Source organism: Lathamus discolor, chromosome Z, assembly GCF_037157495.1.
Source record: "Lathamus discolor isolate bLatDis1 chromosome Z, bLatDis1.hap1, whole genome shotgun sequence".
NCBI classification, from domain to species: domain Eukaryota; kingdom Metazoa; phylum Chordata; class Aves; order Psittaciformes; family Psittacidae; genus Lathamus; species Lathamus discolor.
In genome coordinates, this window is record NC_088909.1 from 28347520 (window position 1) to 28361479 (window position 13960).

At 43.5% G+C, this 13960-nt stretch overlaps 1 protein-coding gene across 1 annotated transcript in view; it reads right to left on the reverse strand.

The window, feature by feature from the left end:
- Positions 1-13960, reverse strand: part of FAM81B (family with sequence similarity 81 member B) — a 56857-nt gene that overhangs the window by 21104 nt on the left and 21793 nt on the right. Inside the window, exon 2 of the mRNA XM_065663830.1 lies at positions 504-609. Within this exon, the coding sequence (XP_065519902.1) occupies positions 504-609 (106 nt within the window). The remainder of the gene's footprint in view (positions 1-503; positions 610-13960) is intronic.

The following is a 13960-nucleotide window of genomic DNA, read 5'->3' on the forward strand; positions in this document are numbered from 1 at the left end:
CAAGCGGTGGGACTGTTGGCTATCTCCTGTCCACAGCAACACCAGCGGACAGCCCTGTCTGTCCCGATTGTCTCTTGTACCAGGGACTTTGATGCTTCTGTGCATTGCTTACGCATCCCTGCAATGCCACAAGCCATAACAACCTCTCCAAGCAGGGCTACCATTTGGCTATTGCCCCCATTAGTGGCTTTGGAGATGAAATGCCATTTTTGCAGCTAAACCCGTACAGCTTAAGGACCAGAGCTTGTTTTCAAAGGCTTTGAGGTACTTCCACAGAATGCCATCACTGCACTCCTCATTTTAAGTTCTTCCTATGTCATTTAAAAAAAAAAGCAAATACAAACACATACAGTGACCACCTTTCAAAACACCCCAGTGGATATGGTGATGCTCGTGCAGATCATCTCCAGAAACACATCACAGCTGAGAACAGGCAGAAGGAGAGCTCATGCTAAGTACAGCTACACTTGTCTTTGGTTTTCCTTTGTATTATTTATACCTACTCTCTGAAAAGAAGTCTGAAATCCTGTTTTCTTACAGCTACCCCCTCTTCATCTGCCTCCTGAAACCCAGGGGACTGGTCCAGGAGCGAAAATGCACTCACTGAAACTGTGCATAAATACAGAAGAGAGGTAGGATGTCGCAAGGATCTGAAACTGGCAGGTACAGAATAAAGCTCAATTTAGATAGGCACAATCTGGAGTTTGAGGGAAGCTAGAGTAACTGTTTACTTTTTTTTAAAAAGACTGAGATTCAGCTACCACAGAACTTTGGTTTTGTATGCTATCCAGAAAAACGAAGCTTGTTTTGCATTTTAGTTTAGTCTGAACAGCATATTTTTATGATCTCAATCTTACATGGTGTACTCTTTCATCAGGCAGTTTAGCTAAACCCTGTAGCTTAATGATGAAGAAAAATATTCAGTCATTTGCGAAAGAAGTCATACAGATTTTCTCTTGATTTCTGCTTTTAGACTGCTAAAAATAAAAGTCCTGATGTAAAAATAATTTTTAAACAAGAAAAGCAAAAAGAATTCAGCTACCCTACTCAATCAATACGCAAAACATAAAGATGACAGTTTAATGACTGAAGTGTGCCTAAGGACACTGCAACAAATTTACAGCCATGTGGGCTGCAATAATGTTCTGCAGCTGGCTTATGTCTGTGTGTACCAGGAGCCACATTACATTTGTCTGGCAATTAAGGTATTAAAATAAATGTAACCTTTGGCAACCATGAAGTACTGACAGGATTTGAACATATAATTTCTGTTTCTTTTTTTTTGTAAAAACTTTAAGTAGCAAAATGACCAGCTGAGGCTGTGTGAGCTCTCTTCTGCTTGTGACACCACTAGTCACTGGCTGAAAATGAAGTGCGTCCACAATATTTTCTTTTTCCCCTTCAGGATTTTTTTGCCCCTTCAGTTTTCAAAAACATCTTGTTTCTTGCAAACCAACTTAAAAAAAAAAAATTAAACAAAACAAAACAAAAAAACAAACAAACAAAAAAAGGTTAGAGGAAATGGTTGTATGAGGATGTAAGTCCAGTGGAGTCCACTTTTGTAAAGCTCTATAGACAGTCTCAAGGCACAGGCTCGAGTTACACAATCTTGCCTGGCTTGTCAATGACCATGACTGCAGACCATAGTATGTGTGGAATAGGACACCTTAACTCAAGGCACTCTTACATAAGTCAGAGGTGAGTCTGCCCACATTGCATTTTCTATAAACGTAGCCAGCCACATGCATCATGGCTCCACTGGTGCGCAGCAGTGCAAAAGTGATGGCTTGATTTGAGCCTGAACCCTGCTAAAGAGTTGCAAAGAATGTAAATGTCTGATCTCTGAAGTGTTACTCCCCTTAGACTCCGCATTTTCACCTGCCTTGCAGCCAGTTTCCTCCTGTGTTGTCTCAGGGAACTCCCCTCAAATCCTTCACTGGTAGCCAAGCTGGTCCAGTGATTCCTGTAACCAGCAGAAACGGGTGTTGTTCTCCCATCCCTCTCTCCTGCTCTTTCCTCTGCTCCTTTTCTCCACCCCTAGCCACCCAGTCCCATTCTTGTATCCACATAGCACATGGAGGAGAGCTAAAGAGGCAATGAATTAAAACACAACGAAACAAAAAACCCTGGAAACCAGCAGTTACTCATCAGGCTAATGAGAAGTTCTGTTGTTATGACTGTTTCAAGCCCCTTGTGAAGGTCTGAATCCTTCAGGATGCCTGTCACTGGCCTGGAAGCTCCCAGCAGCCAGCCAGACTCTGAGCAAGCTGTCGTCAGCTTGGGGTGCACCTCTAAATGCAAACTTCTGGGAGCACAGGTGGTGGCTACCTCGTATCAGCTCCCATACATATCTTCCTCTTCATTATGACACTGGGACTCATCACCCTCTACCCATTGTCACCTTGTGTCAGTTTGAAGGCTCATGTGTATAATCCATGTGATAAAACTCACTCGATGATTGTCAGTCTGCACTGGAAGATTTCCCAAAGACTTAGATCCACAATTTACAGAATTAACCTCTGCTATCTTGCTGGCCTTCTAATTTAATGAAAATTTTAGGGGTTTTTTTGTTTGGCTTTAGTAGAGCTAATATGAATTTAGAAAGTCCAAGCCACTTTAATTTACTAATGACCTCCTTCAAAATGCTGAGTATGTTCAGAGGCTAACTGCTCTAAGAACATCAATTACTATTATCAGTCATAATTAACCATTGAGTGGAGAAGCCAAGAAGGTTTTCAGATTCCAACGACTTCACACACTACAAAGTACTCTAAGCCAGTTGCTTCTTCCATGTCAGGATGCTTTCTACAGGCAGAGACATCTCCTGTGGTCAACATAGATGAGATGCTTTATTCTCCATCTGAAGTGCTAAAGGATATACGTTAATGGCCTTAAAGTATCCAGGTATTAATAGAAAAGAGAGAGACTGCTAGAAAATTAGGGAAACTGATTGAATAAGAGTTCCCTGAATACGCTGCTCCCACAAGACTGAGGTTTAAAGGACCAGGAGGAACTAGCTGTATCAGAAGACATCTGAAATCCTGAGCTCAGGTGCTCATGGGATGTGCAAGAGAAAGCATGTCAAGCAATTGAAAGAAGAAAATGAAGTGGGGAAGCCGGATGAGTTATATAAGATCCACAGTCTGGGTCTGAAGGCTGAAGTAGCAGAGATGAGCTGGATGGGAGGTGGGAAGAGAAGAGTTTGTTTCCCTTGACCTTCCCATTCCTTGAGCTGGAATGCCTTCAGCTGCCCCACACTCTGGGACCTTCCCTTCCTTCCTCCCCAGTAACACAGTCTGCAAATCCACTCCACCAGCCCAGAGCCAGCATGCCTGGGGTAGCTCCAAGCTGTGTTTGCATTTCTGTATGCCACAAGATCAAACAAATAAGATGAAATAAAATTAAACGACCATCACTTTGCATTGAAGATGAGCAGTCACACTTCTCTGCAGCTCTACAGGACCTCTGGCCTCTGACCACTCTAAACTTGCCAGAAATTCAACACTTTGAGCACTAAAGTTTCCATCCAATCTGTTTGAAATGCCAAAGGAATTAAAAAGTCATGAAAAGAAGAGCAACTCCACTTTCGTTGAAAAGCAGATGAGCAGCAATGAAGGGAGACTGCAGATAGGGAAAAAAAAAAAAAAAAAAAAAAGATTCAAATGGGGCAAATGCTATATTTCCTGGATTTTTTTATTTATTTTTGTCACTACTGAGAGTGCTTTAGTCAGAAAAAAGAGGGACATTTAGCTCCTAGCAAATAACTTCATTGTTCTGACAGACTATGAGCATTTCCTGACAGACTTTTCTTGACTGTTCTTTGTAGATGCAAATCCACCTTCATTTCTCTGCTTATTCAGCAGAGAGCAGGCAATGAAATGACTTATGGAGAGTCTGGACTTTTCGTGGTTGAGCTGCTGACCGGGGCATAAGAGAAAATACATCTAAGACCTAGACACAGGATACTTTTTTTCGTGCATTGTTCGAGGATACTGCTGCCATTCCCAGCATAGGGACTTTCTTACCAGCATGTCCCTCCCTCCCTGATCAGTTACCTGCACCACCCCTGCGTAGTATGAATGCCAGAAATGAGTCCTGCACTGCACAATGCTCACCAATGGAAGGACAGGGCTGAGAAAGTAGGGATGTTCCTCAGAGCTGAAAAATAGCTCCTGCCCAGCCCAAGCTGTTGCATGTCTGAGTTAATTCATACATTGCATAAATAATTTATTTCTGTTTGGCATTTGGAAATCCATATCCAAGGAAGAATTTCTATAGCCACTGACAGGCTGTTTGCCAGTGACTCCATGTCCTCAAAATTCCTGCCTGCTGGGGGTAGAGCAGTTTGTATTTTTGGTGTAGGTCACTCTGCCCTTCCTGCAGTGTCACAGTCACCTCTTCCCTCCTTATTATAACTCAGCTGCAGAATTCTTCCACCTCCCTGAGAGCCAGGGACCGTATCTGCTGTGCAGAAACTGTGTTAAAAAATTCCATGACCAGTTTTAAGAAGTGTCCGAAACACACAGTAAATCTGGCCACATAGAATGGTTTCACGAGAGGTATGTATACACAGGTCTGGATAAAGCCTTCCAAATTCTCTTGGGGAGCAGCATGAGAGGAAAATCATAGAATCATAGAAGGGTTTAGGCTGGAAAGGACCTTAAGATCATCTAGGTCTCACTCCCTTCCATGGGCAGTGTGGCCTCACACTAGGCCATGTTGCGCAAGGCTCTGTCCAACCTGGCCTTGAACACCACCAGGGATGAAGCATTCACAACCTCCCTGGACAACCCATTCCAGTGCCTCACCACCCTAACAGTGAAGAACTTCTTCCCTATATCTGACCTGAACTTCCCCTGTTAAAGTCTGAGCCCATTACCCCTTCCCTTATCTCTACATTTCCTGATGAAGAGTCAGTCCCTGATGAGAAGTCAGGAGCTTTGCATGTTCCACAGCTCTCCTCACAGCATGGGAAGCCAATCCTTGGCCAGAGGCACAGCTCACAAAAGTTATGGAGATCTTATTCCAGAAAAATACCTCCAGCCTTTTCCAGCAGTGAGCAGAGCAGAGCAGAGCCTGAGGCAGGCTGGGCGAGGGCATTTGGAAACAGCAGTGCAGGCAGCACAGGGACTAAAAACAGTTCTACGGCATGAAGGAACCCCAGCGGCACAGGACGGCTGTTGCCGTGTGAGCCAACACATGGAGCTCGGGGGAGGGCTAAGAACACATTACCAGCCTGCAAAGGCTTGTAATATTTCACTGTGAACCACTCAGCTCTTACTAACTGTCTTCCTCCGTGCTGAAGAACAGATGCCACAGAAATTGGCTCACTGACACAAACACTCTTCTATACGGAGCATCGCATTTCATAACCATGGTGTGATAACAGAGATTACCCTGGGAAGGGCTGTAGCTTGGGAATCATTGCAAAAGTAACTGTAAAAAGGTAGTGATTACAGAAACTGCTTGCTACTTATCACTTCCCCATCACAGCCTCGTACTCAGTGCAATGAAAGCTACACTCCTGATAAAAGTTGCTGCGACAGTATGATGTCTGATCACTGGCTAGGAAATAAAAGTAGTAATAATTTTGTACCTTTGTACCACTGTGAATTTTGATTCACAACGAATGCTATAAGATGATGTGTTGAATTTATTGATGTTGTTCTCAAAGCAACCAGCTGAATAAAATGATCAGTTATATGACCCATCTTGGTATCTAGATAAATGTAAATGCAAATAATAAGGTACGTCCAAGAATACTGAATGTAAGGCCCTTCTTTTAAAATTATCACCCCTTGCACCTACGAGCAAGCCAAGGGAAGAAAAAAAAAAAGTTGTTTATTTTTAATTTATTTAATATTTTTTATATATATAAAAACCCCATGAATTATTAGCCTATTTTTATTTTCTGTATTACAGAGAACTTACCTCATTTCTATTGCTAGTCAAATAAATCATTATGAAGGCTCTTGCATGAAAAGAAATGAGACTATCAAATAGGCACAGGATAGCTGTTCCATAGACACTCCCATAAATGACCAACACATAACAAAGATGCACACAATTCCTCCTAAAATAAAAAATACAGCAAAGTAACATGAAATGCAGTACTGTACATGCAGCACAATGCAGCTGAAATTTTGGTGCTGCATCTGGATGTTACTTGTGTCTTTATCTCACAGAGCTGTACTGCTGACAGATGTGTTGGACCACTAGAAGAGCAAAGGTCTGAGCTCCTCCACCCCACTCCCATATCACAATGCTCCTGGGGGCTTCTGGTCAGCCTGGAGTAAGGAGAGTGGAGATTTTAGGGTCATTTGTCTGGTTTTCTGTGTTGTTTCTCAAGAAGCAGATGAGCAAGTATATGTTGAGTTTAACTCCAGGCATGTTCCTTGCTAAAACCAGTAACAAATGTTTTGCAGTGTACCCACAATAATGATTTGTCTGTGTTGCCTAATTGCTTCTGTCGTAAATTAAACAATCCTGGTGCCTTTGTTAACAATTCCTTGATAACATCTGTTGAGCAGGAGGTTTCTAAGCAATGACAACGGTCTAAGGAGTTCAGCAAGCTGCTTTCTCAGCCAGCTTCTGTGCTCAGATCTGTCTCCTGAATTTTTACTTGAATCAGTTTATTTTCTATTGAAACATGAACTGTCTCTTCCCATACTGAATAAAACCCAGAAAAGCTGGGATGCCTTGCAGAGCTGGGTTTAGAGTTGTTGAAAATAGCGAGTGTAACCAAGTATCATTGAGCAGATCATTTAACAGCAGGAGAAACTAGGATCAGCAAGAACTTTCTGGGAAAACAGATCATACTGGGAGAGCTACCAGCAATCTCCGACATTAAACTGAAAGCTGTGCTCCAGCAGCAGCTTGGGTGGCCAAAGTCCTTCCCGTGGCTTGCTTACTGCAACTTCCTTATGTTTTAAAACCCTGAGGGCTGCTGCAATCGTCTGGCTGAACTTCCCATAGAGCACATTTCATTATATCATCTTGCAGTGCCTAAAGACAGGAGACAACCTTCAGCAACTGATCTCAGCCGGTGTTTTGACTTGGGATCAAATCTCCAGAACTGCAGCTGGAACGTGACATTTTACTGCCTGGCCATCACACCTACAATTTTAACATTAATGATATAATTTCCCTCACATTTTTATCACCACAGCAAATTGGTGGCATGTATGCTGATCATCTAAAAGCAGAGCTACCAAATGCACGCAGAACATTTTAAAATAGAAAGTCTTTTGAGAGAAATCAGCCTGCAGTGTTGTGCAGAACATGGATTCAGCTAGCACAAAATTACGTAATTGTAGGTATTTTTCCCTTTTTCCTTGACCAGTTTCAGTCCTTATTTACAAATGCAAAAGTAGAAGAATAATTAATACTTGGAAGCAACTTAACTAGCTGGCTTTGGTAGTCTGAGGCTGCATATTAGGTCCTCAGCTTAAAGAGATTGCTGTCTGCAAATGTTTTAACTCATCTGGTCTAAGAAAACCAACTGCAGGTCTTATTTGCTGTGTCACTTAATCATGTCTGCAAAGAATCACCCCATCACCTGCCTGTGACAGTTTCAGCACTGCATGAAAAACACTTGCAAAAAGTCTGTCTTCAGTCCTCTCCCCTGGCACCTTCCAGGGCCTTCCTCTCTTCTTGGGGAGCATCCCTTGAGATGCTGTGGAGGCAGACTTTTCCTTATTTTGACTGTGGGCACTCTCAGAAGACACAGATGAGCTCAGAGGAGTCATCAGACCTTTGAAAGCCTTTCAAAATAAGCCTGGAAATAAGGATTACCTAAAGGGCTCAGAGAAAGGAGAGATTCTGTGGTTTTAAGCATTTAGAGTCTAGATGTGGGCATTCACATGCACAGAGCTTGAGGAGAGGTTTGTGTCACAGACACAAAGTACCAGTTACTCTGCACCTCTGCCTACCACTGTCTGGGGCACAAAGATCATCTTTAGCCCCATATTGCAGAAGGCTTCCCCATCCCTTCCACCTGCAGTCCTGCATCCAGCTCTGGGGAAAGAACACAAGAGGGACATGGAGCTGCTGGAGCAAGTCCGGAGGAGGCCACGGAGATGCTGCAAGGGCTGGAGCAGCTCTGCTCTGGAGACAGGCTGAGAGAGCTGGGCTGGTTCAGCCTGGAGAAGGGAAGGCTCCTTAAGGGGAGACCTTAGAGCAGCTCCAGTGCCTAAAGGGGCTACAAGAAACCTGGAGAGGGGCTTTGGACAAGGGCCTGTAGGGACAGGACAAGGGCAAATGGCCTTAACCTGACAGAGGGGAGACTGAGATGAACTCTCAGGCAGAAGTTCTTCCCTGTGAGGGTGGTGAGGTCCTGGCACAGGTTGCCCAGAGAAGCTGTGGCTGCTTCATCCCTGGCAGTGTTTGAGGCCAGGTTGGATGGGGCTTGGAGCAACCTGGTCTCATGGAAGGTGGCAGGGTGTTGGAACTGGATGCTCTTTAAGGTCTCTTCCAACCCAAACCAGTCTGGGATTCTATAATTCAAGTGACAGGTTCAACAGTTTCAGGTGGGCTTTCAGCATTTAGACATTTCTGAGGGCAGGACACTGTGTCAACCTGAACTTTCTCTCCTATGCCTCCATGAACATCACCAGACCCAGCTGGCTGGGGAACCGGGAATGATTTCCTAACATTGCTAGTGAGAAATCTGTGTAAATAAGCGTAACACATTTCTCTCTGTCTGCACAGCATTACTTGCACTCCATCATCAATTATGAATGCATAAATTGATAATACACCTGGTTATGATTCTGTAAGAAAAGCAATTATAAAGGGCTTCTGGAATTCAAATGTCTGAGCTGGTACTAGCTGTGTAATACCTGTTTAAGCAATCTCAGTATTGTATATAAGCTTCTTCATACAAAAAAAAAAAAAAAAAAAGAAAAAAAGCTTTTTTTGGGTTTGTTGGTTTGTTTGTTTGTTTCCTAAATATAGAGAATAACAAAAGCAGCAGACTGGGGCTTCTTGAACAATTGTACAAATACCACCCTACTACCACAATGCCACCAAATTGTCCCCTTTGACAACAGCAGCTGAAAGCCTCAAGAAAGTCATAGACCATGCACCTTACTTGAAACTGATAGTTTCCTCTCCCTTTGTCTTTTCAAACCTTAGCTAATCCTAATCCTGGCCACCCAAATTCTGTCTCCCTGCAGCCAGTTCACAGGTTTGCTGGGCAGACCAGAAAATAGAAAGCAAACCACTGACATGCATGCTGCTAACCTGCCCAGAATCCTGTCCCCTGTGAGCAGGCTAAAGGCTTTAAATTAAAGAAGGACCCCAAAGATACACAAAACTTGCCTCCTTAGCATGATGCAGCAGAAGCAGCTGGGCAGAGGGGCCACCGGGTGTCTGGTCGGTGCAGACTGTTGCTGCCAAGAGTTTTGTGTTTGCTCATGTCTCCAGGAAACCCCAGTGCCTGCTCCAAGAAGGAAGTGTGCTGAGGATCAGTAGCTGTGATCTTCTTATCCCATCTAAACTGTTGAGATCGATTCACTGGGGAGGGGGCTGATTTGCTGCAGCTCTCCCAGCCTGTCAGATGAGGAGCCGTGTGGGGATACTGGGGGTGAAGAACCCTCCCTAGCAGTACCCCAGTGACTGCTTTATGGCAGCGGCTTGGCTGCATCTTGAGTTGCATGGGACCCACTGCCTCCAGCTCCCTCTGCCTCCAGCTCCCCCTGCCTTCAGCTCCGTGTTCAAAATCTATCCAAGAAAACTTCGGCACAGTGGGGTTGCCCTTCAAGTGCAATATATGATAAATTACAAGTAGTTTGGGCAGTGTGTTGGCATGTTTGCAGATAATTTCCCCAAGATCTGTGGCATCAAACCTTGCAGGAACCTCTTCTGAAGACTGTCATTACTCTTCACCTGGTAGTTGTGGTGTCAAAGCAGTGTCCAAGGGCTTGACAGCTGATGCATCAGAAGTATTCAGCATCGTTCTTCATTTGCAGGTGGGCTGGAGAAATGTAAAGCAATAGCAAGCATAAATGAGATGGGTGTTCAAGAAATGGTAAATAGCGCTGTTTCACATGAGGTCTTGCATGTCGGGCAGGTGGCAGTATTATGTTAGGGTGCATGTCATCCTCAGCATCTGGGGGCACAGAGGAGGATCAGACACACGGGGGTCACAGCATAAATGATCACAGAATCACATTTGACAGCCCTGTCCCTATCAGTGAAATCTTCTAATGATTTGCTTTTGTTATGCTGCATGGATGTGCTGGGCACAACACAGAGCTGACCATGTCAAGACATAGTATGTGTCAAAGGACAAAATGACAGTTCCTTCCTTTTTGTTGATGCTTCTGCAAATAGAAAATGACTGTGATTTTCTACAAACATATGTCAAAAACAAGAGATGAATACACAAGAAAGCTAAAAGGCCTTTAAGGAAATATCACTGGACATAGGCGATATTTTATCTTGAGAAAATGGTCTCAAATTAGTTTAAATCCTTCTATAGCACTGTAGAGATAACATGTCATAGACTGACAGGTGGATGGCTCCATTGGAGAAACCAAAACATTCCACAATGGAACATTTGGGCACCCTTTTCACCTCTGCTCTGGTGAAAACAACCTGCAAAACCATCCTGAATCAATATTTGGAAGTTCAACAGTTCTGAACTCTGGAAAAGGAGCAAGTCTTGTCTCATAGCACCCATTCTGTGAAAGATGGTGTGAAAATCAGCCCCTAGCTGAAATAAATCTGCCTTGATGCAATCCCATGAGACAACCATGGGCAATATCACAGCACTTGTCTCTTAGAGGACAGAGAGCGTTTTGTCTTTGTGTTGGACAAAGGGGAACCAAGTCCAAAATCCACCACAATTGACTGCTTTGAATTTATCTCTGTGCCCTATCTGACCCCCAAGTATCTCCTTTCCTCCCTCCAAAATATAACCTTCTAGGATGACCAGAAGAGGAGCTCCATATACACTTTATCAGTTGCTGATGGAAAGGAACATCCTAGAAGCAAGAGTAGTGCCTGATTTATCAACCAAACTGAAGGTTAGATATTATTAGAAGTTCAGATCTGCTGAGTACCAAAGTTTGTGCATAGACAATAAGGTAAAAAACTAGATTAATTGAAATATGAAAAAGATACATCATGTTTTAAATAAGGAGTTAAAGTTTTCTAAGACTAATTTCAAGACTCTCTGTGCACGTTTGCAGCTAACAGGAAGTTTGACCTGCTTCCCACACAGAAGTAAGACATAGATATTTATATATGCTTCCTATATACAAATAATCCTTTATGCTCCTTCTATACATACACGTTTCTTTTGCAATAACAATCCCCTGTAGAGGCGTTACAAGTAATAGTCAGTATTGGGATGATAAGGCTGAGACAATGAAGGCCCAGAGAGAAAGCATCTTAAAAATGATGAGTCAGAGCAGAATACTTTCATAGGCAGTCAGATGCTCACACTTCATTTCTTTCTTTGCCTCTTGGAAAAGGAGAAGTAGTGCTCTCTTTGTTGTTTTTGTTCCTGTTTACTATAGAAATAAACTGAGCTGTTCTCCCAGCCTCAAAAGAACTATATTTTGCTGGCAAACAAAACCCAATAAAAGGTGCAAAACAGAGAACCTGAAATCTAGCCAAAAGACAATACTTTGCTTTTTGAGGATAATCCATAGAGAAGACAGAGTAACAGAAAATAGTTTTAAAATGTGGCAATAGCTATTGTGTTCTGAATTTTTATCAGGGAATGCCCTTGAGAAGTACTAGGTGAACTACACACACTTGAGCTTTTTGAATATGTCCTCAGCATGTTGCTGTCTTAATGGAACCCTCTGGTTTTGGACAACATTTGCAACAAAAGAGAGTTAAGTGATGACTGGGAAATCCTGACTGCTGAGCATAGGAAATAAACAATTATATTAATAAATTATCTTATTTACAGAGCTGGTCTCTCCTTCATGCCAAAAAAGTTATTGCTTCAAGGAAGTGGTGGAAATTCTTTTCCTAAATAAAAGAATTAAGAAAAAATGCTCAGATATTAAATGGAAAAGTCTTAAACTACATTGGAAAATTTACATTTTCCAACATAAATTATTATCTCTTTCAAATTACTTCCAAGAAGCTGTAGCAAGAGATTAAAGGTATCAGTTTTGTTACTTACTAAAACACATTGTTACTGATATGCTGCCTCTTAAAAAAGAAGAAATATCCAGACTTGTACAGTAGTGAATAAGGGGAATATTTTTTACAGCCCCTCCCAAGAGGAGAAGGAATTTACTCTTAACAAATACTGCTATGGACTTATTTTAAACTCCTTTCTTCAGGAAGGTATTTCAATGTGTAGTGTCTGTCAACACCATCAACGTCAACAGCTAGATGTTGATGTAAATATTATTGCAATAAGGTAGAACAGGCTATCCTAAAGCAGGTAGAAGGCAATGGGACAGAGTCACTGTTTTCTGAAGTCAGTTACCGAAACCCCTGTTTTTTACACATCTGTTTGGTGGAGTGGCACCCAAGCTGTTTGCCTGGATGGGCAGGTCCCCATGCTCGCTGGCGCTGACTTTCAAAAGACCTAATGAGGGGTCCTTCTTTGCCCAGCAAGGGCCAGTACCTCCAGGGCCAGTGGGGTAAAGCCAGTTGTGTTCCAGTCCTCCACTGGTGCCCTCAAAACCTTCTACTGATCTTGCCTCAACCCTTTGTGTCATCTCAAGGAATTTCTGCTTATGACATCTTGGTCAGGGTTAAAGACAATAGAAAGGGCTTCTTCAAATACATAGCAAATAAAACTAACACAAGAGGCAATATAGGCCCACTGCTGAACGAAGTGGGTGCCCTGGAGACAGAGGATATAAAGAAGGCAGAGGTGCTGAATGCCTTCTTTGCCTCTGTCTTTACTCCTGCAGACTCTCCCCGAGGGCCCCGGATTTCTATAGCCCCAGAAGGAGTCAGGACAAAGGAGGAGTTTGCTTTGGTAGATGAGGATTGGGTTAGGGATCAGCTATGCAAACTGGACATCTGTAAATCGATGGGTCCGGATGGAATGCACCCACGGGTGCTGAGGGAGCTGGCGGAGGTCATTGCTAGGCCACTTTCCATCATCTTTGGTAAGTCGTGGGAAACGGGCGAGGTGCCTGAGGATTGGCGGATGGCAAAGGTCACACCAGTCTATAAGAAGGGCAAGAAGGAGGACCCGGGTAATTATAGACCGGTCAGCCTTACCTCCATCCCTGGAAAGATGATGGAACAACTTATTCTTGACTCCATCACTAGGCATATCAAGGATGAGGGGGTCATTAAGAACAGCCAACATGGTTTTATGAGGGGGAAGTCATGTATGACCAACCTTATAGCCTTCTATGAGGAAGTGACTAGGTGGAGGGATGATGGTAGAGCGGTAGATGTAGTTTTTCTTGATTTCAGTAAGGCATTCGATACTGTCTCCCACAGCATCCTAATAGATAAGCTAAGGAAGTGTGGGCTTGACGATCAAGTAGTGAGGTGGATCGAGAACTGGTTGAAAGGAAGAAGGCAGAGAGTTGTGGTCAATGGCGCAGAATCTAGCTGGAGGTCTGTGACTAGTGGAGTTCCTCAGGGGTCGGTGCTGGGACCGGTGCTGTTTAACATTTTCATCAATGACCTGGATGAGGGAACTGAGTGCACCCTCAGCAAGTTTGCTGATGACACAAAACTGGGAGGAGTGGCTGACACACCAGAGGACTGTGCTGATATTCAGCGAGACCTGGACAGGCTGGAGAGTTGGGCGGGGAGAAACTGGATGAAATTTAACAAGGGCAAGTGTAGAGTCTTGCATCTGGGGAAGAACAACCCCATGTACCAGTACAGGTTGGGGGGTGACCTGCTGGAAAGTAGTGAACGGGAAAGGGACCTGGGGGTCCTGGTGGATAGGAGGATGACCATGAGCCAGCAATGTGCTCTTGTGGCCAAGAAGGCAAATGGCATCTTAGGGTGCATT